The sequence below is a fragment of the Carlito syrichta genome, unplaced genomic scaffold (genome assembly GCF_000164805.1).
Source record: "Carlito syrichta isolate Samal-C Ts95f unplaced genomic scaffold, Tarsius_syrichta-2.0.1 Scaffold304767, whole genome shotgun sequence".
NCBI classification, from domain to species: domain Eukaryota; kingdom Metazoa; phylum Chordata; class Mammalia; order Primates; family Tarsiidae; genus Carlito; species Carlito syrichta.
In genome coordinates this window covers 183,817-211,294 of record NW_007248863.1, presented here as the reverse complement: position 1 = coordinate 211,294, position 27,478 = coordinate 183,817, and the positions used below count along the sequence as shown (strand labels likewise).

The following is a 27,478-nucleotide window of genomic DNA, read 5'->3' as shown; positions in this document are numbered from 1 at the left end:
ACGTATGTTTATCGCAGCATTGTTCACAATAGCAAGAACCTGGAATCAACCATACTGTCCATCAAAAGAAGACTGGATTAAAAGAATGTGGTACATATATATGATGGAATACAACACAGCCATAAAAAAGAACAAAATCATGAACTTCGCAGCAACCTGGATGAAACTAGAGTCAATAATACTGAGTGACCTCTCACAGAAACAAAGATCTGAGTATCACATGTTTTCACTCATAGAGTGGACCTTGAACATCCATGTAATACTGTAAGAAAAGGACTGACAGTGGTGGGAAACTATGGGGGGAGGGAGGGGAAGGGAGGTGGGATTAACGGTAGTCAACATCTGTCTGGGGACAGGGAGACACCCCTTAAACAAGGGTGCCTGAATGAATATCAAAATAAAAAATATTGATAAAAAAAAAAAAAGAAGCAGACTGAATTTTCAGTGGTTTGAAACAGTTAGTAACAAAGGCAACAAAAACAGCAATGAAAGTTGTCAGAAGGTGTTGACAGATTCTGAAGGATGATTGGCTGAGCTCCTGGAGCAGAGAGAGCAGAATGGATGTCAACAGAACAGAGGCTGACCTTGGTCTTGGAAGCCCAAGTCTGGACTGGCAGGCACAAGGGAAATGATCCCGCCCTTGCAGAGAGTGAAGCGCTCATCACGCACCTGTCTGCAGGGGAGCGAGATCAGAAGTTGACATCGACGTGGAAAGGATTAAAGCGCCAGTGCAGCAGGGCAGATCACTGCCCCAGGTGGCAGGAAGAACTGCCCTGACCACTTCAGGGCCATGCGCTGCGTCTCACTATGGAGGCCACAGTGAAATGGTATCATGCAAATATAGTTTTAGTATCACAAAACTGTGAACTTCCTGCAAAGGCCCAAAGGCAGGAGAGTAGAGAGTGGGGAGATGCCTGCAGTGAGCGAGGGAAAGGGGTGAAAGAAGATGGGGTTATGTTAGGAACAAGCGTTTTACTTATTCCTTGCTTACATGTGAGATAAGAAGCCACTGGACAGTAGTGAGAAGAGGTGTGATACCACATAGAAGGTTCTAGGGGGATCACTCTGAGTGTTGAGGAGAACAGACAACCAGGCCTGAGGCAGTAAGAACTGAGCCCTAGAAAGTTCCAGATGATGGTTTATTGAATGGAGGACTCATTTAAGATCACACAGCCTAAACGAGGCCAGTGCTCGCTCTGTGTTTAAAACTCACATCTTGCCAAAGATCAGGGATCTTCCACCTCTGGAGTCACCTCAAAACCACATTTAAATTTGACACCAGCAGTCACTGGCACAGTCCTTTAATAATTTTTATTATATCCCCATGTTACTGGGATTCTTTTGATTTTTGAAAATGGACTCTTAAAAACTTAAATGAATATTAGATTATTTGACCTGGTCTGGTCCTAATCAATTAACATATTTAAAATGCTAGTTTTTTGTATTGCACATAAAAATAATTAAAAGCGGTTAAAATAAGAAATGTGTGTGCCACCTGAAGTCATTTTTCATACTACTGGTGGTCCACATCCTGTATTCTAGGACACATTGCTTCAGACAAAGAAGGCCCTAGGGATGATACACGTGCATGGCAAGAAGTCAGGGCTAGGTCCCAGAGCCTGTTGCAGTAAAACCGCCTCAGAGAGAGGCAGCTTTGGGAGCCAACCTGAAGCACTGCAGCCGAAGTCCTCGGGCAAACTGGCCAGCTTGATACTCTTCTCCATCCATCACCGAAGGGACTGTCTCTGTGTCCTGCACGATGACAGCCATTTCGCTGTCCCGCTTTCCCAGCATGCTTCGGTCATTTATGTTGGCAGAGCCTGTGAGGAGAAACAGCAAAACTGAACAGCCTTCTTGCCACAGACACTGTGGGCTGTCCTCCCCCTCAGGTCTTCCTTGTTAATAAGACCTAATTAACCCTGAGCCTTGTTGAGGTCGCCAAAGAAGATGTGCTTAGGGAAGGGGCCCTCCTTCCCTGAGGGACGAACCTTGATTGCTCTAGGCCAGTCATGATAATTTCATGGCTAAGGAATGGTCATTTGATGTGGCTCTGGCCAGTGTGACATGAAGGAAAGTCTTCTAGGGTCTTCTGAGAAAGCTTTTCTCAGAAGTTTTTCTCCTTTGTAAAAAGGAACACAAGAAATGGATTCTGTCTATTCCAGGCTTTGGATATTTCGGCTTGAAGGGTTGGATGAGGACATGATTCTAGGCAGCCATTTTGCAAGCACTAGGGCACAAAAAGAAACTAAAAATGGCAAAGCAGAAAGAAGAAAGACTCTAGATTTCTACATCATCGAACTAGCCAATGCCTAAATGTTCTTGTCTTCTGTTATGTAAAATGATAGATTTTCCTTACTGTTTCACACACTTTTAGTTGAGTTTTCCATCTTGTAGCACAAAGATTCTAGCTGGTATAATCAAGCACTTGAAGAAAAAAAAAAGACATGCTCACCAGTTCAATAGAGAAGATGGCTTTGCTTTGACAGTTAAGAATCAGAGTCTTGGTAGACTTTAACTCATAGTCAATAATTATGAATGTTAAAACCCAAGAGTACCTTCACCATCATTTAGTATAATCTCAAATAAAGACTGTCACATGTGGCTCTGGGCTTTCCACACTGGCCTCACTCGTGTGGCATGCTAACAGCTTCTGCCTCGACTTCCCACCATCCTGTTTAGATCCAAATGATCTGAGGATGTTGATGCCCACACGTAAAGGGCAACTATTCCAAGATTGTCCAGCCTGTGCTTTCTGCAGGCCTCTGCTGTGTGTTCGGAAACCTCATCATGTTTTTTGCCCTCATCTCCATGGACTCATGTGTGTGGGTCCCTGAGGTGTTCTATGAACGACAGAAAGGGCCCATCGAACACCTTTCTTCTTGCTCTTCTCGCCCTGGTTGCAACCTCTGCTGCTCCTGCAGACGTGGAGCAGAGGGTCAGCCTGGACAAATGCCCTGGCGGCCTGTGACTGGGGCGGCTGGAGCTGTGAGGTAAGACCTGCCCCGAGCCAAGTAGTGGCATTTTCTGCACGAGAAAAAGCTGCCCTCTCCTGAAGAGATTTTACTGCCATTTGCCAGAATATTGTCACAGAATTAACACAGAAATCTGTAATGACTATGGATATGAATGGGACCCATGGTGGCCCTGCGGGACAGAGAAAGGATCGATAACCCTATTGAAATACAAAAGTGCGCTGGAGTACTGGAAGGACCTTTGGAACACCGTACTGTTAGCAACAAATCGTCCGTTCTGCATATACTTACAGTGATGCTATAAAATCTGCAGCTATATCTTTGGGATGGAAAGTTGACTCAACATTAATTTCGGTAATTTACTTAATCTTTCTCAGCTTAACATAATCCTCATAGACTGAAATAATAACACAGACTTTGTAGGGCTGTTGTGGGAATTAACTAAGACCATGTGAAACTACTTCCTGATCTACAAATTGCTCTACAAATGTTCATTATTATTGGCATTATTATCAGGTACTTGTCACCTCTATACTATCTGTACCAGAGAACAATGCCATAGGAAGGGCAATTTGCTAGAATGTAGCATTTGTGTCAAAGAATCCTGCTCTCTGGCTTAGTCACCCCAGGTGTGAACTGTCAGGATTAAAATATTAAGCTCCCTTGGGGCGTTACTACCCCCCCCAACTGCAGGGGTCGCAGTCAGGTGAGGGCTGCTGGCTTGGGGGCAGACATTGCAGCTCTGTTCAGCACCAGAAGAACTGGGGATGTGAGCCAGTGTGGAAAGCACCCTCCCACATGCACTCTTGCGGGGGCCCTCCCCCCCCACCCCCACAGCAGGCCTCACACTCCCAAGGGGAGGAACACATTCCTGGCATTCTGAGCTTGACTCCTTAGAAAGCAAGTGTGGATCTGGTACCTGAAGGGCCACCCTGGAGTTACCCAGAGCACTGAAACCCAACCACATAGAATAACAAATGGGCCACTGTGTAATAGGACTGTGAGGAAAGAGATGGGAAAACTTCAGTTGAGGTGAATAATAAGTTGTGAAGGATCATTAGGCAAAAACTGGAAACAAGCCAGAAGTCTTTCAAATGGTGAAAGATTAAATACATGATAGTACATCCATACTATGGGACCCTATCTAGCCATAAAAAGAAATAAACTATTTATACATGTAACGACCTGGATGACTCTCCAAGGAGTTATGCCCCTGAGTTTAAAAGAAAAATGCCAATACAAAAGTACTGCGTGATTTCATTTATACAACATTCTTGAAATGACAAAATGATAGAAATGGAGAGCAGAATAGTGTTTGTCAAGAGTTAAGGGAGAAGAAATAAAAAACTTTGTTATTTGGAGAAAAAAAAGAGAGCGATTGTGAAGGATGCCAGTGCTACCTTCATTCTCATTCTTAAATGTGCCTGTATTTTGAAAATCAAGTTCACAACAGCAGATATAGGGTACTATGTGTATATAATCTGAGGAAGTAGTCATATAACACAGGAGGAATATGAGAGAGCAAGAGATCTAGGAAGATACCCACTGAGCTGTCAAGGAGGTAGGTGCTTTCCAGTGAAGAGAGACAGAAGGTGAATTTGGATTCTTTTTTAAATTGGCGTCTCACTCTGTCACCCAGGCTGGAGTGCAGTGGCATGCTCACAGCTACCGCTGCCTCAATCTGCTGTGCTCAAGTCAGCCTTCCACTTCAGCTTTCCACTACACCCAACTAATTTTTTTGCTCTATTGTAGAGATGAGGTCTCGTCATGTTGCCCAGGTCAGTATCGAATCTGTGGGCTCAGGCAGTTCTCTTGCCTTGTCCTCCCAAAGAGCTGGGATTACAGGCATGATCTACTGTGCCTGGCTGAATTTGGATCTTTCATATACAGCTATATACATCCGTAGAATTTGAACTGTTTACCATAAATATACAGTGTATTCTTTCATGTATTACTTTTTATGGTAGCTGTAAAATACAATTTGCCAAAAAAAGTGGTTTGATCATTTAAAACCACTTAGTTTTTAGAAAATGACCTATTCTGAGCCCGCAATTAGTAACTTTTTTACAACTGTGGAATATAGCAAAATACAAAAGGATACATGAAAACACACATGTAAGGCTTAGACAATAATAAAATAAACATAGCCGAATTTATTACCCAGGCCGACAACAACACTGCCACATCCCAGAAGGCCTCATGTACCTTCCCATGCAGATCTTTCCCTCCCCAAGGGAGAGGCTTAGTGTTGAGTTTCGTGTTCATCATGCTCTGTGTGTTTTCCTGAACAAAAAATAGTTTACTTCTGACTTGTTTTAATTTATATAAGTGGAATCATATAGCAGATAATCTTCTGAGATTTGCTTATTTCATTCAATATCATGCCTTTGGGATTTATTTGTGCATAATTGCAATGCATTTATTTTCCTTTAATGAACATATCAGGGATTTATCTACCCATTCTATTATTGCTGGATGTTTGGATTGCTTCCAAAGTTTTGCTGTGATGCACAATTCTGCTTTACATAGTTATATATTTATTTCTCGGTTTACATCTGTGAGTTTACCTAGCTAGCCTCTGTATTGCAGGAGTTGACTGTTAAGTTGCGATCCTCCTCTTTACTATGACTTCACCAGGTAATGCCAGAATGTTTTCCAAAGCAGTTTCCAACTTATACCACCACCAGCAGTGGAGGGGAGTCCCTGTCCCTGGTGCTCCACAGCCTTGCCAGTTAGACTGCCCAACTTTAAAATTTTTTCCAGTCTGGTATTTTTAAAAACTCTCACTGGTCTTATATTAAGAATGAACTTTTTCCCCCTATGCTTATGGGCCTTGGGTATGTTCTTTTTGCTGAAGTTCCTCTACAACTGCTTTGCCCATTTCTCGTTGGCTATTTGTCTTCTTATTGATTTACAGGAGTTCTTTATGTGTTCTGAATATTAAGTGTATTGCAAATATCTTCTTTCAGTTTGTGGTTTATCTTTTTATTCTCCTTATAGCATCTTTTAATAAAAACAATTCTGAATGATAATGCAGTAGGATTTAATTTTCCTTTGTGGTTTGTTTTTTTGGTGTGTGTCTTGTTTAAGAAACTGTGAATCCTTCTGTGGTTTGCAGAGTAACGGCTTCCAGAGAAGTCCATGTTCTAATCTCTGAAACATGTGAATACATGTTACCTGGCAAAGGGGAATGAAGGCTGCTACTCAGCTGATCTTAAAACAGGGTGCTTATCCTGGATTCCCCAGATGGGCCCAATAGAATCACACGGTCTTTAAAAGGGAAGGGGAGTCAGCCTGAGGTATGATTACAGAAGAATGAGTTGGGACTTGAGGGAATTTTTAGAGAGATACAATATTGCTGACTTGCTGATTTTCACATGAAGAAGGGGGCCATGAGCCAAGGAATGTGGGCAGCCTCTGAAAGCTGGAAAAGGCAAGCAAATAGACTCGCCAAGAGCCTCAAGAAAATAATGCAATAGCCCTTCCAACACCAGGATTCTAGCCAGTGAGACCCACGTTGAACTTCTAACCTACAGAAGTGTCAGATAATACACTGGCTGTCTGGGCTGTTTTAAGCTGCTAATTTGTGGTCATTTGTTACAGCAGTAATAGAAAGCCAACATACCAACTCTACCCCATTTTAGTGTATTTGTTTTAAAGGAAAACTGGTTCTTCTACTGAGCCTGCTGGGCTGCTGTGCAGTTTCCACCCACTGTATCCCCACACCTCCAAATCAGAAACGCTCAGCTTTGACTTCACATGAACTTCCTCCAGGAAGTTTCTGACACGTGCTGATGCCAAAAACGAAAACTCCTGAAGCCTGGGCCTCAACCAGAGCAATTAGATAAGAATTTCTGGAAGTGGGAACCAGGCAATGGTATACTACTCCATCCCTGTATCCATCATTACTTTGCCTTTACAAAAAAAAAAATTTATAAGTACTTTACAGACACAAGGAAATTTTCCACTGAAAGATACATCTCTATTTTTGAAGCTCTCCAGAACATCCTGCTGGAGACGGGCTGAGACCCACCAGATGAGGTCTTTTCAAAATAAGCACAATCCCTCTTTCCTGGGCAGCCCTTCACTAGGCCCGCACCAGCTACCCTCCAGCCTGCCCTTCCAGCACCGATGCTCGTGACTCTCCCCGGTTCTCCACCGACCCACACTCCAAGGTTGCCCGGACCTTCTTGCCCCCGTGCAGCAACAGCCACCCAATGTGTCTGGTGTCAGGTGGAAGGCACGGCTGCCTCTCCTCGCCAGGAACCCCAAGAGGGCAGTGGCGCTGTTTGGGCCGTGTTTTACATCTCCTTATTGTGCTTTGTAGTGGATGGATGAACATGAAAAGCAACCGTTTTACTTAGTCTTGAGAATGGACTTCAATTCTACTTGAAGGGTAGCTTCATTTTGTTTAGGAAAGCAAATAAATCTTAGTCTAGATTTCACAGCCAGCAGGGCTACCCAGAGCAGCAAGTAATTAGAGCTATATTCAAGAGAGATCTTCAATGTGAGAAAACAGATGTCTTTTTCTTTTTTTTTTAGAAAGCAGGATTTATTGAGAGGACAGAAAAACCCCCACAGTGGGAGGGGACCCAGGGGGTTGCTCCAAAACAAATATTTCTTATGAGGAAAAAAATGAGGATAAAAAAATTAGTCATTTTTCTTATGCCCATTATTCAATAATTCTGGCATAAGTTTGCAACATTAAAAAAAAAATCAAAGTTTATTTTAACCTCCTTTAAATTTTTAAATACTTGCTTAACACCTGTAAAATAGTCTCAACCTAACTTCTCAAACTCCTCTCTGAGAATGTTACACATTGCTCTCTGTGTTATGAACTTACACAGGGTGACTACGTCAGAAAAGCAACAATAAGCCTGCTTACGCTTAGAGTTTCTACTGAGATAAAAAGAACAAATTATCCTTTAGGTTTTTCCTTGTGAGAAATCGATTCTTTAAAGCACACTGCACTTAGTGAAGGAAAAATAGAGACCAGGCTCTAAGGACTAGCAAATAAGACCTTGTCATATTCCCAGGGCTGCATCTTCAGTTTCAAGAGTGGACAAGAATTATGTGCAAAGTTGATTATTACTAGCCAAAATAAATCGGAGCCTCTGAGGGTACAGAGACCTTTCTAGAAAATCAGTCCATTAAAAAACTCAATAAACCTATCTAACTGTTAGCTCTGTGACTGAAGACCACTTCACATTTATACTTTTTGTAAAGGAAGCTGAAAGTCAAAATGAGCTTTCAAGGGAAAATATTCACACTTCTCAATTTTTACTTCAAGAGTCCTGCAATCTTGCTGACGAAATCAACCACATTTTATTTGGCTTGTTAGTTTGTTTTTCCATTTCAGCAAACATCAGTCTTTCTCCTTCCCCACAGTCACTGCCAACCTTAATGTAAAAATCCTCTGAGATTGACTTCTGAAGAGCAAGGCCAGAGTAGCTTACGGGAAATAAATGGAATCTCGTGTATCAGGAGAAGCTCCTCAAGAGCTCAAAGAGCAAGATATGTTTTCCTGAATGTCCTGTACAAGTATTAAAAGAATGTGTGTGTGTGTTTACATCTCTCTATCCACCACTCTGCTGCGGTCCCTACCTTTCATGGCTTCAGAATTACATTTCTTTTCTTAAATCACATTCCAGGTAAGACAGTCTCATTACTCTGAGGTATGAGGTCTTTTTTCTTTTCTCCATGGAGAGAGAGATCATGCCAAAAACTTTCAAAACTACTCCATGATATTTAGTCATTTAGAATAGGAAAGTATTGTATTATAGCTGAGAAACTACATCTTACTTAAAACAGATGAGCAGAATTCTCAACAGTGGGACACATCAGATCTCTAGCCACATATCCCCAGCCCAGCCACCTTATCCACCTAGGTGGTTATTAATATTCTGCTTGCTACGCTGGCCTTCCAGAATTCATTTCATATGACATTAGAAGGCAAAATAATTCAGTGATGGAAGAAGGAAGCTCTCTGTGTGCATAAAGAATGATGCTAAATATCTACCTCTCTGGTCAAGATCTTGTAATTTGGGTAGAATGCACAACTAGTAACTCTCCCGCATCTGTCAGTGGGGATAGGCCGTTGGAGAAATCGACTGTGTATCCTTGACAAGACTGCAGACCTTAGTGAGCCACATCGTTTCATGAGCACACAGATCCCTCCTCACTCATCCACACCAACGATGCTGGACCGCTCTACTCCCAACTCATGACACCTAAAGCGCAGACATTAGGAGAAAAAAGGGTAGGCAGAGAGGCATTGACATTTTGATATCCTTCTGATGTTGACTTTTACACAACTTCAGATCTGTGATAATGGTTAGGTGGATGTGGTGTAAACAGAGCAAATTAGGATGAGGCACTTGCTTTTAACACAGTTTCGTTCCCCATTTCTCCCCCACCAATCCCTGAAACTTAGACACTTGCATTCAAAATAAAAATTAAGAATAAAGCTGGGCATGGTGGCTGACACCTGTAATCCCACATTTTGGGAGGCCGAGGCAGGAGGATCCCTTGAGCCCAGGAGTTCAAGACCATCCTATGCAACGTACTGAGACTCCTATTTCTAAAAAATTTTTTTAAAAAAACAAAGGAATAATAAAGAACTAATTAGATCAAGCAGTTATTGGAGTACAAGATTAAACCATTGCTTCTGGAGACTATAATTTGCACAAAGTCCATTTAATTGCCCCATACCTCTGATTCGTCACAGATAAAAATGGGTTAGAGAAGGCATAAGAGAAAACGACTGCTTCAGAATGTTTTAGATGGGTTACTGTGTCTCTCAACTGCAAAAGAAGCATGGAAAGAACAGCAGCAGAGATTTCTGCATGAGGTAAGTCAACTGGCAAGGAACACAAGTATAGACCATACTCAGTACTTACCAATGATAACAGTGTTATCATCAGCGATTAGCAACTTGCTGTGAACATAGATGAGCTCAGTGACCAGGTTTCCCTCCAGTGCTGCGTGTGTTCTGAGACCACAGAATGATATGTAGTTTATCCACTGATTACCAACTGTAATTTAAAAAGAAATTACTAAAATTAATATGACTAAGCTCAATAAAGTCACTACACATTTTATTTCTAAGAACATACCAATTTGTTCAGAATAAATTGTCATATATATATACACACACACACGTGTGTGTGTGTGTGTGTGTGTGTGTGTGTGTACGTATTTTTTTTTTCTATTCCAGAATTCACCTAGGATCTATTTTTGCTAGCTGAGTTTTATATTGTTAATCTGACAGCCATAAGTTTTAAAACCATATAGAATATTCCATCTTCCCTTTGCTGAGGCAATCCAAAAAGGTATTCAACAATGCACACTTTAATGATTTGGTGAGTACCTACTGAATGAAGAGTGATGCTTACAGTTAAGCCAGAATATATAAACTAAGACTTGAGTATGACATTTGCTTCTGTCTTGGTTGGCATCTGTTGCAGTGTAAATCAAGTGCAAGATGTGTGCCCAAACCACCTGATGCTTACATAGCTTAAGCACATTCAGTGTTAATACAGATTTTAGGTAAATACAAATATTGGCAATTAAAAAACACTTCTCCTTCTAGATCATTAAAATTAGGAAATAAGAGAATTCTTACTACATTTGACTTAGAAGAAATTTCTCCAGAGCAAGAAGTATCAGGCCTGTGTTTTAAAATATCATTCTCTCATCTCATCATGTGAGGGCCATTCACATGAAAAGAAAAAATACATTCCATACCAAGCCAACTCATAGTCATCACCCTGATGTGAATGTTAGTCACAAGATTTTATGGTCCCTCTCCCAAATAGTAGTTGTCCTAGATAAGCAAAGCCTTACACTAAGAGTAAGTGGAATGGAAACAAACCATCACAAATTCTAATGGAGAAGACTGTATAAGTCTTTTTTTCTTTGTCTTTGAGAGGACCTGAAGCATATTAATAGAACCAGTGGTAGTTCATGTTCCATTTATAGAAGTTTCCATTTATTACTGATGTTTTCTATTGTGCTACTGATGTTATTCAGTGTTTCTATTAAGTTTGGGGATTTTGGAAATAAATTCATTTCCAGGTTATGTACAGAGACTACCCTGCTTGGAGATAACCCTTCCCTTACATATACGAGTGACTGTATGTAGTTATGTTTGACAAGAGTTGATGTGTTGGTGTACATCTGTAAGAAGTTTCATGTAAATGAGATGTTTGCGATCAATTTCTTCCCCAATTTGTTAATTTATATTGGAAAGATGCTTCATCTAAAGTTTCACCTCCTCCTTAAAGTCTTTTCTGACCTCATTCCTCTTTTAAGCACTCAGGCCCATAAAATTCCTGGAAAATAATTCTAATTTAGTGTCTAATATTTCACAAGTACTTATATAATCAATTTCTCCTACAGTTAAAAAGAAACTGCACAAGAATTTACACATTTTGATACCCTTGCACAGTGTTTTAAAAAAACTGAATGAGGCTGGGTTCGGTGACTCAGCTGTAATCCCAGCACTTTGGAAGGCCAAGGCAAGTGGACTGCCTGAGGCCGCAGGTTTGAGACCAGCCTGGGCAACTTGGCAAGACCTTGTCTCTACAATAAATAAAAAATTAGCTGGGCACAGTAGCACATGCCTGGAGTTCCGGCTGCTTGGAAGGTTGAGGCAGAAGGATTGCCTGAGCCCAGCAGGTCGACACCGTGAGCGTGCCACTGCACTCTAGCTGGGGCTACGGAGTGAGACTCCAACTCAAAAAAACAACAACTGAATGAGTGAAGATCAATGGATAAATATTCAGGTGGTAGCTAATATTTTAGCTTTTAGTTTCTCTATATCATCAACTTTCCTACAGCTGGCTCATAATCCAGACTCTATCATTTAAAGGCACAAACCAGCTTTTTTAAAGGAATCATGGAGCAAATCTTTTGCTAAAGTAAATATTTTCTGCAGTATTTTTCCATAAAATTCACACTAAACAATAAGCAGACCAGTGGTTCTCAGTGTGCGTAAAGAGCACCTCTGTGGGACTTGTTAAAAGCAGTCCTGTGATTCTTCCCAGAATTCTGATTCCCCAGAATCAATTCAATAAGTGTCCTAGGGAACATTGCTTTGAATGATGCGGCTATAAACTTTGGTATTTACAGATTTAAGATTAGTATACATATTAAGAAAATAATACATCATAACCAAGAGAGATGCATTCCAGGGATGCAAGTCTGCTTAATATGAGGAAATCCAATATTCAGCATTATGTTGACCAATCTGGGAAGAAAAGTCATGTGATTATCTCAACAGATGCCAAAAAGCTTTTAACACAATTAAGTATTTATTCCTAATTTTAAAAAATGGAGAAAGTAGGAAATAATGAATACTTTCTTAACATGCTTAAAAATATACAATGCATGTAATAAACATTGTGATATATTCATACATGTGTGTACAGTATCTCCAATACTATTTAATATTGCCTTGGAGGTGTCAGTCAATGCAGTTAGACAAGAGAAATCATATATAAAGTAAAATGGCTCCATTTGCAGATACTATGATAGTATACCTCAAGAATCAGTGATAAAATAATATCAAACAGCAAAATAATTAAGTATGTAACAGAATATAAATTAATATATGGAAACCAATAGCCTTTATGTGTACAAGCAACAGCCATTTAGAGAATATAATCACGGAGAAAACCCCATTTACAAAGGAAACCCAGAAGAGAAAATGTTAAAGATAAAATGAATAGTATATGTGTAAAACTTATAAATAAAAATTGAAAACACTATCAAGACACAAGAATAGACTTGAACAAGTAGAAAGATATCCCTTGTTCTAAGACAGAACCATTCACTGTTAGAAAGATATCAACTCTTCCCAGGTTAATTTATAAGTTTGCTTTGATCTCAGTAAAAATACCAACGCATTTTCTATAGAATTAGACAACCTATAGTTCATATGGAAAAATAAACATTCAAGAATAACTAGGAAAAAATAAAAAAGAAAAGCTACGAAGGGGCATTAGCCCTGTCAGATATTAACACACACTATAAAGTCTGTATAATTGAAACAGTGCAGATCTGGAACACAAATAGACAGATAAGACAATGAATAGAATAAAAGTCCCAAAATAGACCCGAGGCAGATAAAAATTTTGTAAATGATAAGGGTAACATCTCATATGACTAGGACAAGGACTTTTAACTAAAAGGTGGTAGTATAATTGCAAAGTCACTGGACAAAGATAAACCCCCCAAAATAAACTCCAAATGGCTCAGAGATAGAAATGGAAGCACATGAAACCAGACAAGTGTGAGAAGAAAATAAAGGTGAATTCCCCATACCTCAAGTGTAGGGAAGGCTTTGCAACAAGCCAGAGGCAATAAAAGATTAATCACATTGGTTAGATTAAAACAACAACATGTTTGCATGACACAAAATATCACAGCAAAAACAAAAGGCAAAAAATAAACTGGAAGAAAGTGTTTGCAGTACATATATCACAGATAAACAGGTATGAATCCTAACATATAGAAAGAACTCTTAAAAATCGAAGGGGGCTGGGCTCAGTGGCTCAGCCCATAATCCCAGCACTGGGAGGCTGAGACAAGTGGACTGCCTGAGTCCACAGGTAGCTGACCCGCCTGGGCAGCTTGGTGAGACCTTGTCTCTACCATAAATAAAAACATAATCGGGCATGGTAGCATATGCCTGTTGGAAGGTTGAGGCAGAAGGATCGCCGGAGCCCAGCAGGGAGGTAGAGGCTGTGGTGGCCATGAGCATACCACTGCACTCCAGCCTGGGTAACAGAGTGAGAACTCAACCAAAAAAAAAAAAATGGAAAGGAAAAAAGATCAAAATCTCAGTCAAAAAATGGGCAAAAGACATGAATAAACAATTCATATACACAAAAGACACATCTGAAAAGATATTCATCATTACTTGTAATAATAGAAATACAAATTAAAATGACACTGAGAAACCATTCTTACCCATGAGATTGATAAAAAATAAAAAGTAGGACAACATATTCTGTTAGTGAGAATAGGTTGAAACAGACTCTCTCATATATCAAAGGTGAAAATGCAAATTGGTACAAATTTTGTGGCGGGTCATTTGGCAGTATTTAACTAAGCTCCCTAGGTGTTTGCTTTTGGACCCAACGACCCCACTCTAGAACTTTACCCTAAATGTACACCTCCAACAGATAAGAACGTATGTGTATAATATTATCCATTGGCTAGTTCTATTAGAAGCATATAATTGTTTGTAATCGACAATACTGAAAACAATCTGAATACCCATATAAGCCAAGTAACAATAAACCATGGCAACCACACAAGAAAGACTACGCAGAGATAAAAATGAATGAATATATTGTTCCAGAATATACTGTTAAGTGAAAAAAGCAAAGTGAAGAAGAGAATGTGTGGTATGCTATTTTTGTGAAAGAGATTAGAAGTAAGAAAATACACGTGCAAGGGGGACAAAAAAAATCCCAGAAGTTTTCATTTAAAATTGTACATTTATTCTTACATGTTTAAACTTCAGACACCCTCAAAGTACTCTCTGTTTGATGCAATACATCTTTCAGCACACATTTCCCACCTCTCAAAACAATTTTGATGCCTTATACTACTTCTGCTGTTTTTTGTTTCACCTCTTCCACATCAGCAAAACGTTTCCCTTTGAGGACTTTTTCATACAGGGAAACAAAAAGAAGTCACTTGGGGTGAGATAGGGTGAATATGGAGGGCAGGGCAGGGGGTCATGTTGTTTTTGGTCAAAAACTGCTGAACACCCAGTGCAGTGTGGGTAGGTGCACTGGTAAATCACCCATCATGAAATGGGCAAACACATTTAAAGAATCTCTAGAAAAATTCACTGAAGCCAAACGCAGCCCCTCACAACAACCCTGGCTGGCACACGGATGCCGATGGGTTCCAGAACAGCTACCCAGTACAGGAAGCCTGTGCTACAAGCGGCCTGCCCACCAAACGACAACACTGGTTTTGGGGGTCTCCCCTCATAGCTGCATATTTGTCTCAAAAGAAACCCTGGATTAATCCAGAACCTGATGAAATTGGTTCTCAACAGGGAGTGGATGGGAACAGGGTAGAAAGGATGGTTGGGGTGGACACTGAAAGACAGTCCAAGGGAGTGGCATTTCCCTAAGTGTGTTTTTGGGTAGTTCTGATTATTGGAAACATTTTTCACATGTTCAAAAACAAATAATCAAGGAACACAGAGAAAAAACCCTAATATGTAATACAAACGGAAGCAAATTGAACCTTACTGTATTTCAAATTAATAACATACTCCAAGTAACTTTTCATCATAGACATTTGAGTATACACCCTTAGACTAAAGACAAAAACACTATAAACAAATATTAAACTCTAGTAAGTAGATTTATTTTTCATAGTGGTATGGGCTACCAGTTCTGCGGCTACTTTCGGTGTATTCTAAGGTTGAGGAAATACATGATATGCTTGTGGATAATGGGAACCAGTTTTCTTGTTTGTTTGTTTGTTTTTTTGAGTTGGAGTCTCACTCTGTCTCTCAGACTGGAGTGCAGTGGCTACTCCCGGCCACCGCAGCCTCGACCTGCCGGCGATCCTTCCACCTCAGCCTTCCCAGTAGCCAGAACTACAGGCGTGTGCTACCACGCCCGGCTGATTTTTTGATTTATTGTAGAGATGAGGTCTCGCTGCCCAGGCGGGTCTCAAACCTGCGGGCTCAGGCAATCCACTCACCTCAGCCTCCCAAAGGCGCGGGATTACAGGCTGTGCCACGAGCCCGGCTTGGGAACCAGTTTCTTACTGTAAGAAAAAAGAGTTATAAAAATAGAAAGAGGGATGGCTAGAAGGAATCCTGTGGTGTGGGGCTGTGCTGGAGGGTATCAATATGACCAGAAAGAGGAGAACATGTGTGTATTGTATATACTAAGGGCCAGAGCAGCGGTATTCCAGTAGCAATGATCACATCTAGACCAGATTTTAGTTTCTAAGTATTATTTTCACTAAAGGAACCTAGGTTCCTTAGAGACATGGATGACGGCAGGGCTAGTGCTGGCAATGTGGACGTCTAGGACACCTCGTGGTGCTGTTGAGAGAAGACTAGTTGTGCCATGTCAAAGAAACAGGAAGCTAGCTTCAAAAGGCTCCCACTGGCCAAACCTGGTCAGGCTGAACTTCAGGATCATAACCCATGTAATAAAATAAGAATCTATAAGGCTGCAATAACATAAATAAATGGATAAATAAATAAACACATGGGGATAAGGACAATTTTTCATTACAGAAGAATTCCAACTAACTAATTTAAAAGAAACTAATAAGTATAGATAAAATGATGAAATTGTAACATCACCATGTGGTAACTATCACAGTAACTGCTTCAAAAAAGAATCACTAATGTATGCTAAAACCAGTGGGTGAGATATCCTAAGAAGCGGGATATGTCTATAGACTCATAGTGTTTTGCCACAAAATACTGATTAATTACAAAGGGAAACAACAGGAACTTTGCAGTGAAGAACATCGGCAGACACTTCTTTCGCTAAGTGATCAAATTTAATATAATGACAAATCAACATCATGTTCCTCCTGCTATATAACACTGAGAACACAGTGTCACTTCTTTGATACTCCTGTCAAAAAGGCATAACCTAAATCAAATCATAACAGAACAGACATACCTAAACTGCAGGTTATGCTACAGAGTAACTGGCCTGTACACTTCAAAAATATCAAGACCATGAAAGTCCTCCCCCCAAAACAAAATGATTTTTAAAAAACCCTTTTTTTTCTTTTGCTATAAAAGACATTGGTAAGACAACTGGCAACATTTCAATAAGGTCTAAAAACTGTTAGCATTATATCAATGTTAATTTTATTTATTTTATTTATCTTGATATTTAAGCTATAGCTGCTCAAGAGAATGCCCTTGCTTTTCTCAGAAACACACACATATATTTAGGGGTAAATGGGCATCATGGCTGCAACTTATTCCAAAATGATTCAGAATAAAAAAAATGTATCAACATATTTATCTGTTGAGAGAAAACGATGAGGCAAAGAATGTAAAATGTTAACCAGGAAATCAGGATGAAGGGCATATGGCAGTCCTGGACTGACTCGGTGTCAACCTGAAGTTTTGAGACACGTCATAGTTTATAATTTTCTAAAGCACTATCTGTGCCATTGTATAGCAAGCCTAGAGAGTAGAAGCAACAGCCTCTCAGCCACCATCCATACGTACTTCCCACTCATCCCTGACTTTGCAATAACTCTTATGAAGTGATAATATCTCTATTTCTTTGCGAAAAGTGGTCTTAGGAGGAAAGCTAACAGAACCAGTTACAGGATCTAAAATTAAGGTAATGGCTCTTAGGAAGTGGACATTTTGGGTCAATTCAAACACAGTGGGGGAGTCCATTTATGACATGAATCAATTTGTCCTGCACTCTGCATGGAAAAAAACAAAGTAATTGAGAACACATTTCGACCAGTACTTTATTCAGCAAATAAAACTGGCTCAACATATATTAGGTACAAAGTTGATGATGTTAATTTATGCCATGAGGATATACTGGAGAAACAAATGCATTTTGAAGAACATATGAGAAAGCAGGAGCATATGCAAGCATTTGAATAAACAACAGATGGGTAGGTATCAGAGAGCGTTCCAAATCATGTCACAGGGGGTGGTTCTGAGGACCTGAAGATTTACACAGGTCCCAGAACACACCTGTTGTGAACACGGGTGTATGTGTACCTCAAAAGAAGAGAAATTCAATACCATAGACTCTTGGTGAAAGGACGAACATTTTGTGAAAGGACATCAAGAAATGTTACAGGTTTCTGTTACTTAAAAACTTGTAGCACTTAGTATACTTACATATCTAATCCTGATTGACGAACTCTTGCCCTTATCCTAAATTATACTAAATTGGCTGCTAAACTGCTATAATTCACCCAAATTATAAAAACAATAAAGAAATGCTTTATACTAAACATTAAATCTCTGACGATTAGAGAATTGAATAATTATACTAATAGTTGCTGGTTTTCTGTTCAGGAAATTCAATTCATTCATAGCAGCAGCTTTGTTATTCTAAATAATTCAAACAGTAGAGAACTATATTTCTCTCTCCAGTCGGAGATTGGCTAGTTCAGGTATTTAAAACCCATGACATATACAAAAACAGAGCTAACGATACAACGTTGTGCTTTAGAAAAGGGTGTTAGGTAATTAATCTGTTCTATGTTTGAAATATGAAAATTTTTTGCCTGAGATGCCTTTGTTTGACTCGTTCCCAGGGTACTTGGAAATCTTTTTATAAATGAGCTTAACATTGAAATCACTTCTTGTTTTAAAATCCAACTTTTTTCCTGTATAGGCAAAGGCAGGAAAGGGTTCAGAGCCAGAGGAAACGCTTTACAATAAGCCCAGGACATTTTTACCATTGAGATGCTAAATAACAAGCCTGCTTGATTTTCTATTCTCCAAAAGCCTCACCTTTGCATTTTTACAAGTCACTGCCTACACTGAGCAACTGTTCTGATTTTGTTTTATCAATATAAATTTTTATAGATTTACTTATTCACTATCACCTTCATTTTCAGCCATTAAAAAAATAAAGATATAAAGAATACTTAGGTAAATCTTCTCTGTCCTGGACACCATGAGTTACAACTTTCAGAAGCATATTATTAGTGATGTACATGTCTTGTGCCTAAAGTTGTTTTCTAAAGTTCTGTAGATTGAGCAGACCATCAGTGAAAAATTACAGAACACCCAGCATTTATATACGTATTACACACATGCACTAAAAGCTTACCATTTTTAAAGCTTCAAATCACTTACAAACTTTAAAAATCTATAAATTTGACTATAATTTATATCATAAAATTATCCTTGTTAAAGTGTGCAAGTCCAGGTTTTTAAGGAAAAAGTGTCTTCACAAAGCTGTAATACCATAAGCATTACCTAATTTTAAGATATTTTTATCACCCTTAGGGGAAACCCCATGCTCATGAACACTCGACTGCACGCACTCCCTAGACCCTGGCACCACTGTGCTGTTTATGGTCTCTATGGACTGGCCTATGAGAGACACTTAATAAGAATGGAAGCAGGCAGTATGTGGCCTTTTGTGCCGGGCTGCCTTAACTTAGTGTCAGGTTCTCAAGGTTCATCCATGTCGCCGCATGTATCAGTGCCCGCCTTTTTATGTCCAAATAATACTCCATTACATGGATATAGCCTATTTTGTCTCTACGTTCATCAGTGAATGGACACTGGCCTGCCTTCTGTTCCTTAGCTGTTCTGAGTATTGCTGCCATGAACATTCATGTACAAGTCTTTGGGTGAACACGCACATTTTCAGTGCTCTTGCGTGTACATCAAGGAGTAGAACTGCTGGTTAGAAAGTGACATGTTGAACTGCCAACCATCTTTCCAAAGCAGTAGCACCATTTTGCATTACCGGCAGCAATGCAAAAGGATTCCACTATTTCCACATTGTTGTCAATCCTTGAATATTGTCATTATCATTTAGACACAGGGTCTCGCTCTGTTACCCAGGGAGAGTACGGTGACATGATCATGGCTCACTGCAGCCTTGAACTTCTGGGCTCAGGTCATTTTCCTACCTCTGCCTCTTAAGAGGCTGGGACTACAGGTGTGTGCTAATATGCCCAGCTAATTTTTTAATTTTTCGTGAAGACATTATCTTGTTACGTTGCTCAGATTAGTCTCAAACTTCTGGCCTCGAGCAATTCTCCTGCCTCAGATTCCCAAAGTGTTGGGATTACAGGTGTGAGCCACATCACTGGCTATTATTATTATATAGCCATCCTAGTGGATGTGATGGTGTGAAGTTGTATTTCATTGTGGTTTTGATTTGAATTTTTCTAATGACTAGTGATGTTGAGCAGCCTTTCAAGTGCTTATTGGTCATTTGTATATCTTCATTAGAAAAAATTAGATGCTTGCCCATTTTTAATAGGATTACTTTTCTTTTTATGACAGAATTGTTAGAATTCTTTATATATTCTGGAGACTTGTACTCTGTATATATTGTTTGAAAATATTTTCTCCTACTATGTGTCACTTCCTTGATAGTGTTCCTTGGAGCACAAAACCTTTCATGTTTGAGGAAATCCAATGTGTCTATTTTTATGTTTGCGGTACAAAATCCAAGAAACCATTGCCTAATCCAATGTCACATGATTTATGTTTATGTTTTCTCCTAAGAGATTTAGCTCTTATATTTAGGCCTTTGATTCCTTTTGTGTATGGCATGAGGTTCTACTTCATTTTTTTTTTAGATGTGAATTTCTAGTTGTTCCAGCATCATTTGTTGAAAAGACCATTCTTTCTCCATTGAATTGTCTTGGCATCTTTGCTGAAATGTAATTGACCACGATCATAAGGGTTATTTCTGGACTCCCAATTCCATTCCATTGATCTATATGTGTAACATGTCAGTAGCACGTGATCTTTATTACTGTAGCTTTGTTGCAAGGTTTGAAATCTGTAGTATGAATCCTCCAATTTGCTCTTCTTATTCAAGATTGTTTTGACAGTGCTAAATATCTTGCAATTTCACATGGATTTTAGGATTAGGTCAATTTCTGTGAAAAAGCAGTTGAAATTTTTATGGGATTGCGTTGAATCTATGGATCAATTTGGGTAGTAAAATAATCTGAACAATGTTAAGTCTTCCACAGTCTATTAAAACAGAATTATCTTTCCATTTATTTAGATCTTCCTTCATTTCTTTCAATGATATTTTATCATTTTCAGTGTACAAATCTTTCACTACTTTTGCCAAATTAATTCCTAATTATTTTTTTTTGATGCCATTGCAAATTAAATTACTTTCTTATTTCATTTTCTTCTTATTCATTGCTAATTTATAAAAATGAATTGACTTTTATGTATTGATCTTGTATCCTGCAATGTTGATAGACTAATTTATTATCTCTGTGTATGTGTGATTTCCTTAGAATTTTCTGTATACAAGATCGTGTCTTCTGTAAAAAGAGATAGTGATAGTTTTTCTCCTTCCCATTCATCTCCTCTTTTCAAAAATTTTATTTTTCTTGCCAAATTGCCCTAGCTACAGTGAAATGTTGAAAAAAATGGGCACTCTCTTCTTGGCACTGACCTATATAGGGGGGAAAGTTTTGGGAGGTCTGCTGTGGGTATCTATAAATGCTTCTTATGAGGTTGAGGAAGATCCCATCTAATCCTAGTTTGTTGAGGTTTTTTTTTTTTTTTTTAATCATGAAAGCATTTTGGATTTTGTTAAATGGTTTTTCTGTATCTAATGAGATGATCATGCGTAGCTTTTGTCTTTTATTCTAGTAACATGGTGCACTACATTGGCTGACTTACAGATGTTAAACTAACCATGTATTCCAAGGAAAAATCTCATGTGGTCATGATGTATAATCATTTTTATATTGTTGGATTCGGTTTAGAAGTGTTTCATTGAGGAATTTTATATCTACATTCATAAGGAATATTGGTCCGTAGCTTTTTGTTTCTTATAATGACATTGGTTTTGGTATCAGGATAATTATGGGACTCCTAAAATAAGTTGAGAAGCACAGTCATATATTGTTCAATGACAGGGAAATATTAAATTAGTTGATTTTGTTATTGTTCAAGCATAATAAAAAATGTATTTACACAAACCTACATTATATACTTTCCTATACACCTAGGTATAGCCTACGGCTCCTAGACTATAAACCTGTACAGCATGTTACTATACTGTATAGTGTAGGCAAATGCAAAACAATGGTAATTAGTTGAATATCTAAATATAGAAAAGATACAGTAAAAATATAGAATAAAAGCTTGAAAAGTGGTACACTGGCATATGACACTTATCACGAATGGAGTTTGTAGGACTAGAAGTTGCTCTGGCTGAGTCAGTGAATAAGTGGTGAGTGAATGTGAAGGTCTAGGACGTAACTGTACACTACCATAGACTTGATAAATACGGTACTTAGGTTGCACTAAATTTATTAAGAAATAAAGTTCTTGGCTACGATGTTAGGATGGCTACAAAGTCATTAGGTGATAGGAATTTTTTGGCTCCATTAAAATCTTACGGGACTGTTGTTGTTTGTATATACAGTCTGTTGTTGACTGAAACGTCATTATGCAGCATATAACTGTATTTCTTCCTGCTATATATTTTTTGTGGGGGGGGGCAGTTTGTGAGGGATTGATGTTAATTCTATTGTGGATGGTAGAAGTAATCAGCATTTTCTGATTACTTCTGGGCCTGGGCTTTTCTTTGTAGGAAGATTGCAGATTGCTAAATTAATCTCTACTTGTTATAGGTCTCTCCAGAGACCTATTGCTTTAAGAGTTTCAATTGTGTTGGTAGTTTGTCTGTGATGATTAATTGTATAAGTCAATTTGACTGAGGTCCAGATTAAACTTCTGAGTGTGTCTGTGACAGGGTTTCTTAATGAGATTAGCATTTGAATTGGTGAACTCAGTAGACTGCCTCCCACCATGTGGGTAGACATCATCCAATCCACTGAGGGCCTGAATAAAGCAAAGGGTGGATGAAGGAGGAATTCACCCCTTTTGCTTCTTGCCTTCCTGCTAGAGTTGGAATATTGGTTACTGGGATTAAGGCCATTGGCTCCCGATTCTCAGTGCTTCAGTTTTGAACTGGAATTACACCACCAGCTTTCCTGGGTCTCCAGCTTGCAGATGGCAGATTATAGGACTTCTCAGCCTCCACAGTCACATAAGCCAATTCCTGTTAACAAATCTTTTCATATACCCATATATCTCCTATTGGCTCTATTTCTCCATAAAACCCAGATTAACACAGTGTCCTTATAGAAATGTGTTCATCTATCTAAGCTAACTAATTTGTTGGCATACAGCTGTTCATAGTATTCTCTTACACTCCTTTATATTTCTCTAAAGTCAATAGTAATGTCCCCTCTTATGTTCTGATTTTGGTAACTGTAGTCTTCTCTGTTTTTTTACTTAGTCAGTCTAGCTAAAGTTTTGTCAATTTTGTTAATTTTTTTCCCCAAAGAAGCAACTTTTGGTTTTACCTTCTCTATTATTTTTCTATATCTCATTTATTTTTCCTTCAATCTCCATTATTTCCGCTTGCTTTGGGCTTAGTGTGTCCTTTTTCCAGTTTCCTAAGCTGTGAAGTTAAGTTATTGATCTGAGACATTTCCTCTTTTTACATGTAAAAGTGTACAGTTATACATTTCCCTCCGAGCATTATTATAGCTGCCTCCCATACATTTTTAATATGCGGCTTCATTTTTGTTCATCTCAAAGTACTTTTTACTGTCCCTTGAAGCATCTTGATTCTCTGGTTACTAATAAGGGCACTGTTTAATTTCTAACTAAACTCCCAAAATTTCCTTTTGTTATTTACAATTACATTCTATGTGAGCCTGGTTGGGGGAGGGCATGCCTTAAATGCGCAGGCATGCGGTTTAGAATTCTGCCTTAGCCTTCCCTTTCTGCTTGCACAGAGTCTCAAGGTCAGCCCGAAGTGAAAGCTGAGGACCTTCTCAAGTCTTTCCTGAGAATGCGCCATGACCCTGTGCATGCACACAGCCCTACATATACCCTTAGCCTTTTAGATTCCCAGGAAGATATAGGAGCTTTCTAATGCCCACTATGGATTATCATTCTCCAGCTTTTCCTTTTAAGTATTTTTAACCGGCTTCTTGTTTGCTCAGCTGTTACTGCTGCCTCAGGTAGCAGGGATATTAAATAGTTGTTGCTGGGTGCTTTTGACTAATACTTATGTAAAACCCTATTTGCACTGAGCAAGGTCTGACTCAGGTGAAATAAGTCCTTAAAATGGTGGTTTAAAGGAAACTGCCAGGCAGGTCACATAATGACAGTCCTCTGAGAATTGTGTCCGGAGATGGCAGTTTCCAGTCTATTCTGCTCCCTCCAGTGGTGGCAAGGCTGCTGGTGTTCACCACAACTAAAGAGTTGCTGGTTTTTAAGACTACTGTGTTGCTGAGGAAGGAGGAATGGCCATCTGGAAAGTTAAGTGCCACAAAACCTGCTGTTCTTACCAAGATTCAGCTGTTTTTCTTGAGTAAACACTCCTTGAATTGTTGTAAGCCTTTGGTTAATTTCCAGAATCTGGGAAAGTTCATTTTGACTATTTTTGTCAGTGTTTTTGCTACTTTGATAGAGGACGTATTTTTGGAGATCCTCTGTCATTCCTGCTGATGTTCTAATTTCTTATTTTTAAGTTAAAAATATATATACTTGAAAGGCCTAATATTTTCTCCCCACATTTTAGTACATCATCATTTAGGAGGCTACCAGGATAAAATAAAATCTTTCTTCAAAAAACTCAGTTGAGATTCATATTAAATCTGAAGGCCATGTCACATGGCATCACATAATTATGAAGTCTCCTTCTGGCATTTCCAGACTTCTGTGGCAGGTCCACTCCCTTGGCCAGTTGGGTTGAAGCTCCTAGAATGATCTGACACTTCCTTTACTCTCCCCTCCTCCCACTAATCCCTCAAGTCTTCCTTCACAGTCCTAATCACACACACCTTTTTCCATTACCATGCACTATGACCTCTTGCCTGCCACCAGTCTCTCTCTGCCCTGCTTATCAACAGTAAGTGAATCTTGACACAGACACCACTATATGAGTTCATTCCAGGCTCAAAGGTTTCCACTAACCTCATTTTATCTTCTGAATAAAACCTAGCCTTTTTAGTGTGGCTGCCTAGGTTTTCACAATTTGGAAGGCAAACAACTTCAGTTCTTGACTCTAGCTTAGTGTGTAACTATTGCATGTAGTTACAGAACATTACTGAGTGCCTACTATATGCTGAATTTAGAGTTAGTTCAGGGAGATATAGATAAGTAAACCTCTAGTTATGATATACTGTAGCAAAGAACTAGGTAGGAGGATCCATTAAGCAGGTATCTGGGAAAGTGCCTTTAAAATTTATAAAGAACTACAGATGTGAAGTGTATTACTGTTGTTTTTTCTTCTTTTTTACCTCTAGTATAATACTCTCAAAATTTAGTAAAATGTCAGTGGTGGCAAAATGGCTGTACAATAGACTTTCTTTCCTAAACATGAACAAGTGCTAAAGTGCTGTAAGAACCCTGGGATTTCTGCATAAATAGAAGATCACATAAATATCTGCTGGCCATGTAGCATTTGTTTCCTTATTTTTTTTTTTTTTTTGAGTTGGAGTCTCACTCTGTCGCCCAGACTGGAGTGCAGTGGCCGCTTCCGGCCACCGCAGCCTCGACCTGCTGGGCTCCGGTGATCCTTCCGCCTCAGCCTTCTGAGTAGCCGGAATTACAGGCATGCGCTACCACGCCCGGCTGATTTTTTGATTTATTGTAGAGATGAGGTCTCGCTGCCCAGGCGGGTCTCGAACCCGCGGACTCATGCAATCCACTCACCTCAGCCTCCCAAAGGCGCGGGATTACAGGCTGAGCCACCGAGCCCGGCTTGTTTCCTTATTTTTAATGCAGACGTCCTTCCCACTCTTCAGTACTGCGGCAGAAGATCCATGGAGAATACACATGCAGGGTCTTTCTGAAATGCCTTAAACATCTCAGTTATTATCAAAACACTTGTTTAAAATGAATAAAAATGAGTAAAATTATAAAGACACTCTCATTTTTCATTATCTATGCATCTCAAGTCTTGGTATCTTAATTTGACTGTTGGTCAACTGAATGAGGAAACTTTATCTCAGTTGAGCGTTTTATGGGTGCCTTTTATGAACAGAGTTCTATAGTCACACTGGGAAGACATTAATGATTACTGTACCTCACCTTCATAATAAAAAACAACCATGTGAGGAAAAGAAAAGCAGTAACTTACGCTCTGTTTTTAACTGTCCAAGGATGGAATTTTCTCCTCTGCACATGGTTCTGAAAATATATAAAGGAAAGAAATAATTATGGAGGTTTCAAAACAGCCAACCCCGATTGTAATATCTGTAGGTTGAATCCTAACCCATAAAAACATAGCATGAGAAAATGCTACATACATTTTTAAAAGCTAAAGAAACGTACATGAGTATCACTTTTGTAATGTCATTAATGGGACAAGGTAGTTATTTTGAGATGGGTAAATGAGACAGTTATAAAATTGATGCTAGATTTCAGAAGCTATTTTTTAAAAAGAAGGGTTAAAAATGAACTTTCGCTCCTACAAAATTTGGTGACAGCAATGACAAATTTAGAATGTGTCAGTAGATAAGAGTACTTAGAAAATCACATTGCTTTCAAAAGTGGCAAAGGCAACCATTTGGCAGAATAATTTATGAATTAAACAAACTATTATAATGGGCTGTATCTATAAAGTGAGCAAAGCCCCTTAAAGGAAAAATATAGTCTCAACTGACTCCGCTAATGATTTTGTTTCTTAAGACTCTGATTATAGTTGATCAATTATAAAAACTGACAAAACAAAAATTCTATGTTCCATCTGCTTGCTCCACAAAAGAAGTCAAAAATACACTTATGCCTGGGAAATGCTAATATTATTAAAGATGATGCTGGTGAATAGAGATTTTTTATATAAAAGATTATAGGTTTGGTTGCTGAACAAAAGTGAAATGTGTTATTTAGCTGGCTCAAACTTAAGAAAGTAGTCATAGAAAATAATTACAATTGACAGTATTCCAAAAATAATATAAGAATGGCAAATGAAGTTGATAAAATTCAATTAAACACTATGTCAGTGCCTCAAATACTTGGAAAGCTCTGCTTGTCATGCTATAAACCAGACAGCATTAGAAACGGGCAAATCTTCAATCCAAGTATATAGACCAAAATACAGTTAAAGCTCTCTCATAGTATAACTAGGCAAAATTACCCTAGAGGAAACAAACAAAAGTCCTTCTTTGAAACCCTGGCAGAGAGACACAAGCTTTAAAGGTCAATGAGAAACAAGATGATTTTTAAAAAATCCAGCCCAATGGTGACTCAAACTGTGCACAGATGCCGCAGGGGTTCTTCTGGGCGAGGGGCCCAAACAAGAAGGCATCTCTGTCCCCACGCCTAACTGGACCAAGGCCCTGAGCCCTCACCTGCTCCACTCATGGAGGAGTCTATGGAAGGTCTCAGGTGCCCTCTCCTACCCTTCAAAGGGTTTGATTAGAAAGGTGAGAAACTACAAATGGTTCAGAAAAGCAAGAAATATTAAAAGAAAATAATGCAGGTTCTCATCTTTGCTCTGTTGTATTAAGAGTGTGATCCTGAGTAGGGCTCTTTTGTATCTCATACAGCTTGTAGCTGGGGGCTGGATTCCTGCCCAGGCCAGCTTGCACCTTCTCTCAGCTTCTGTTCTCTCCCCTAGCTAAGTGACACAGAGAGGAAGTCAGGGTGCCTTCTATCCCCTTCCATGCCGCCTCCCTAGTCTACCCAGCTGCTGGCACCTCCCAACCCTCTTTGCAATGCTCTGCTGGCCAAATCTGAAGTCTCAAGGAAACCTAAGTGTGCC

General features: G+C 39.2%; 1 protein-coding gene across 1 annotated transcript in view; it reads right to left on the bottom strand.

Annotated features, from left to right (window-relative positions):
* Positions 1–27,478, bottom strand: part of PLD1 (phospholipase D1) — a 171,673-nt gene that overhangs the window by 9,655 nt on the left and 134,540 nt on the right. The window contains exons 23-25 of the mRNA XM_008060895.2: positions 25,853–25,902; positions 9,872–10,006; positions 1,667–1,820 (exon numbers count right to left, since the gene is read on the bottom strand). Coding sequence (XP_008059086.1) covers positions 1,667–1,820; positions 9,872–10,006; positions 25,853–25,902 — 339 coding nt within the window. The remainder of the gene's footprint in view (positions 1–1,666; positions 1,821–9,871; positions 10,007–25,852; positions 25,903–27,478) is intronic.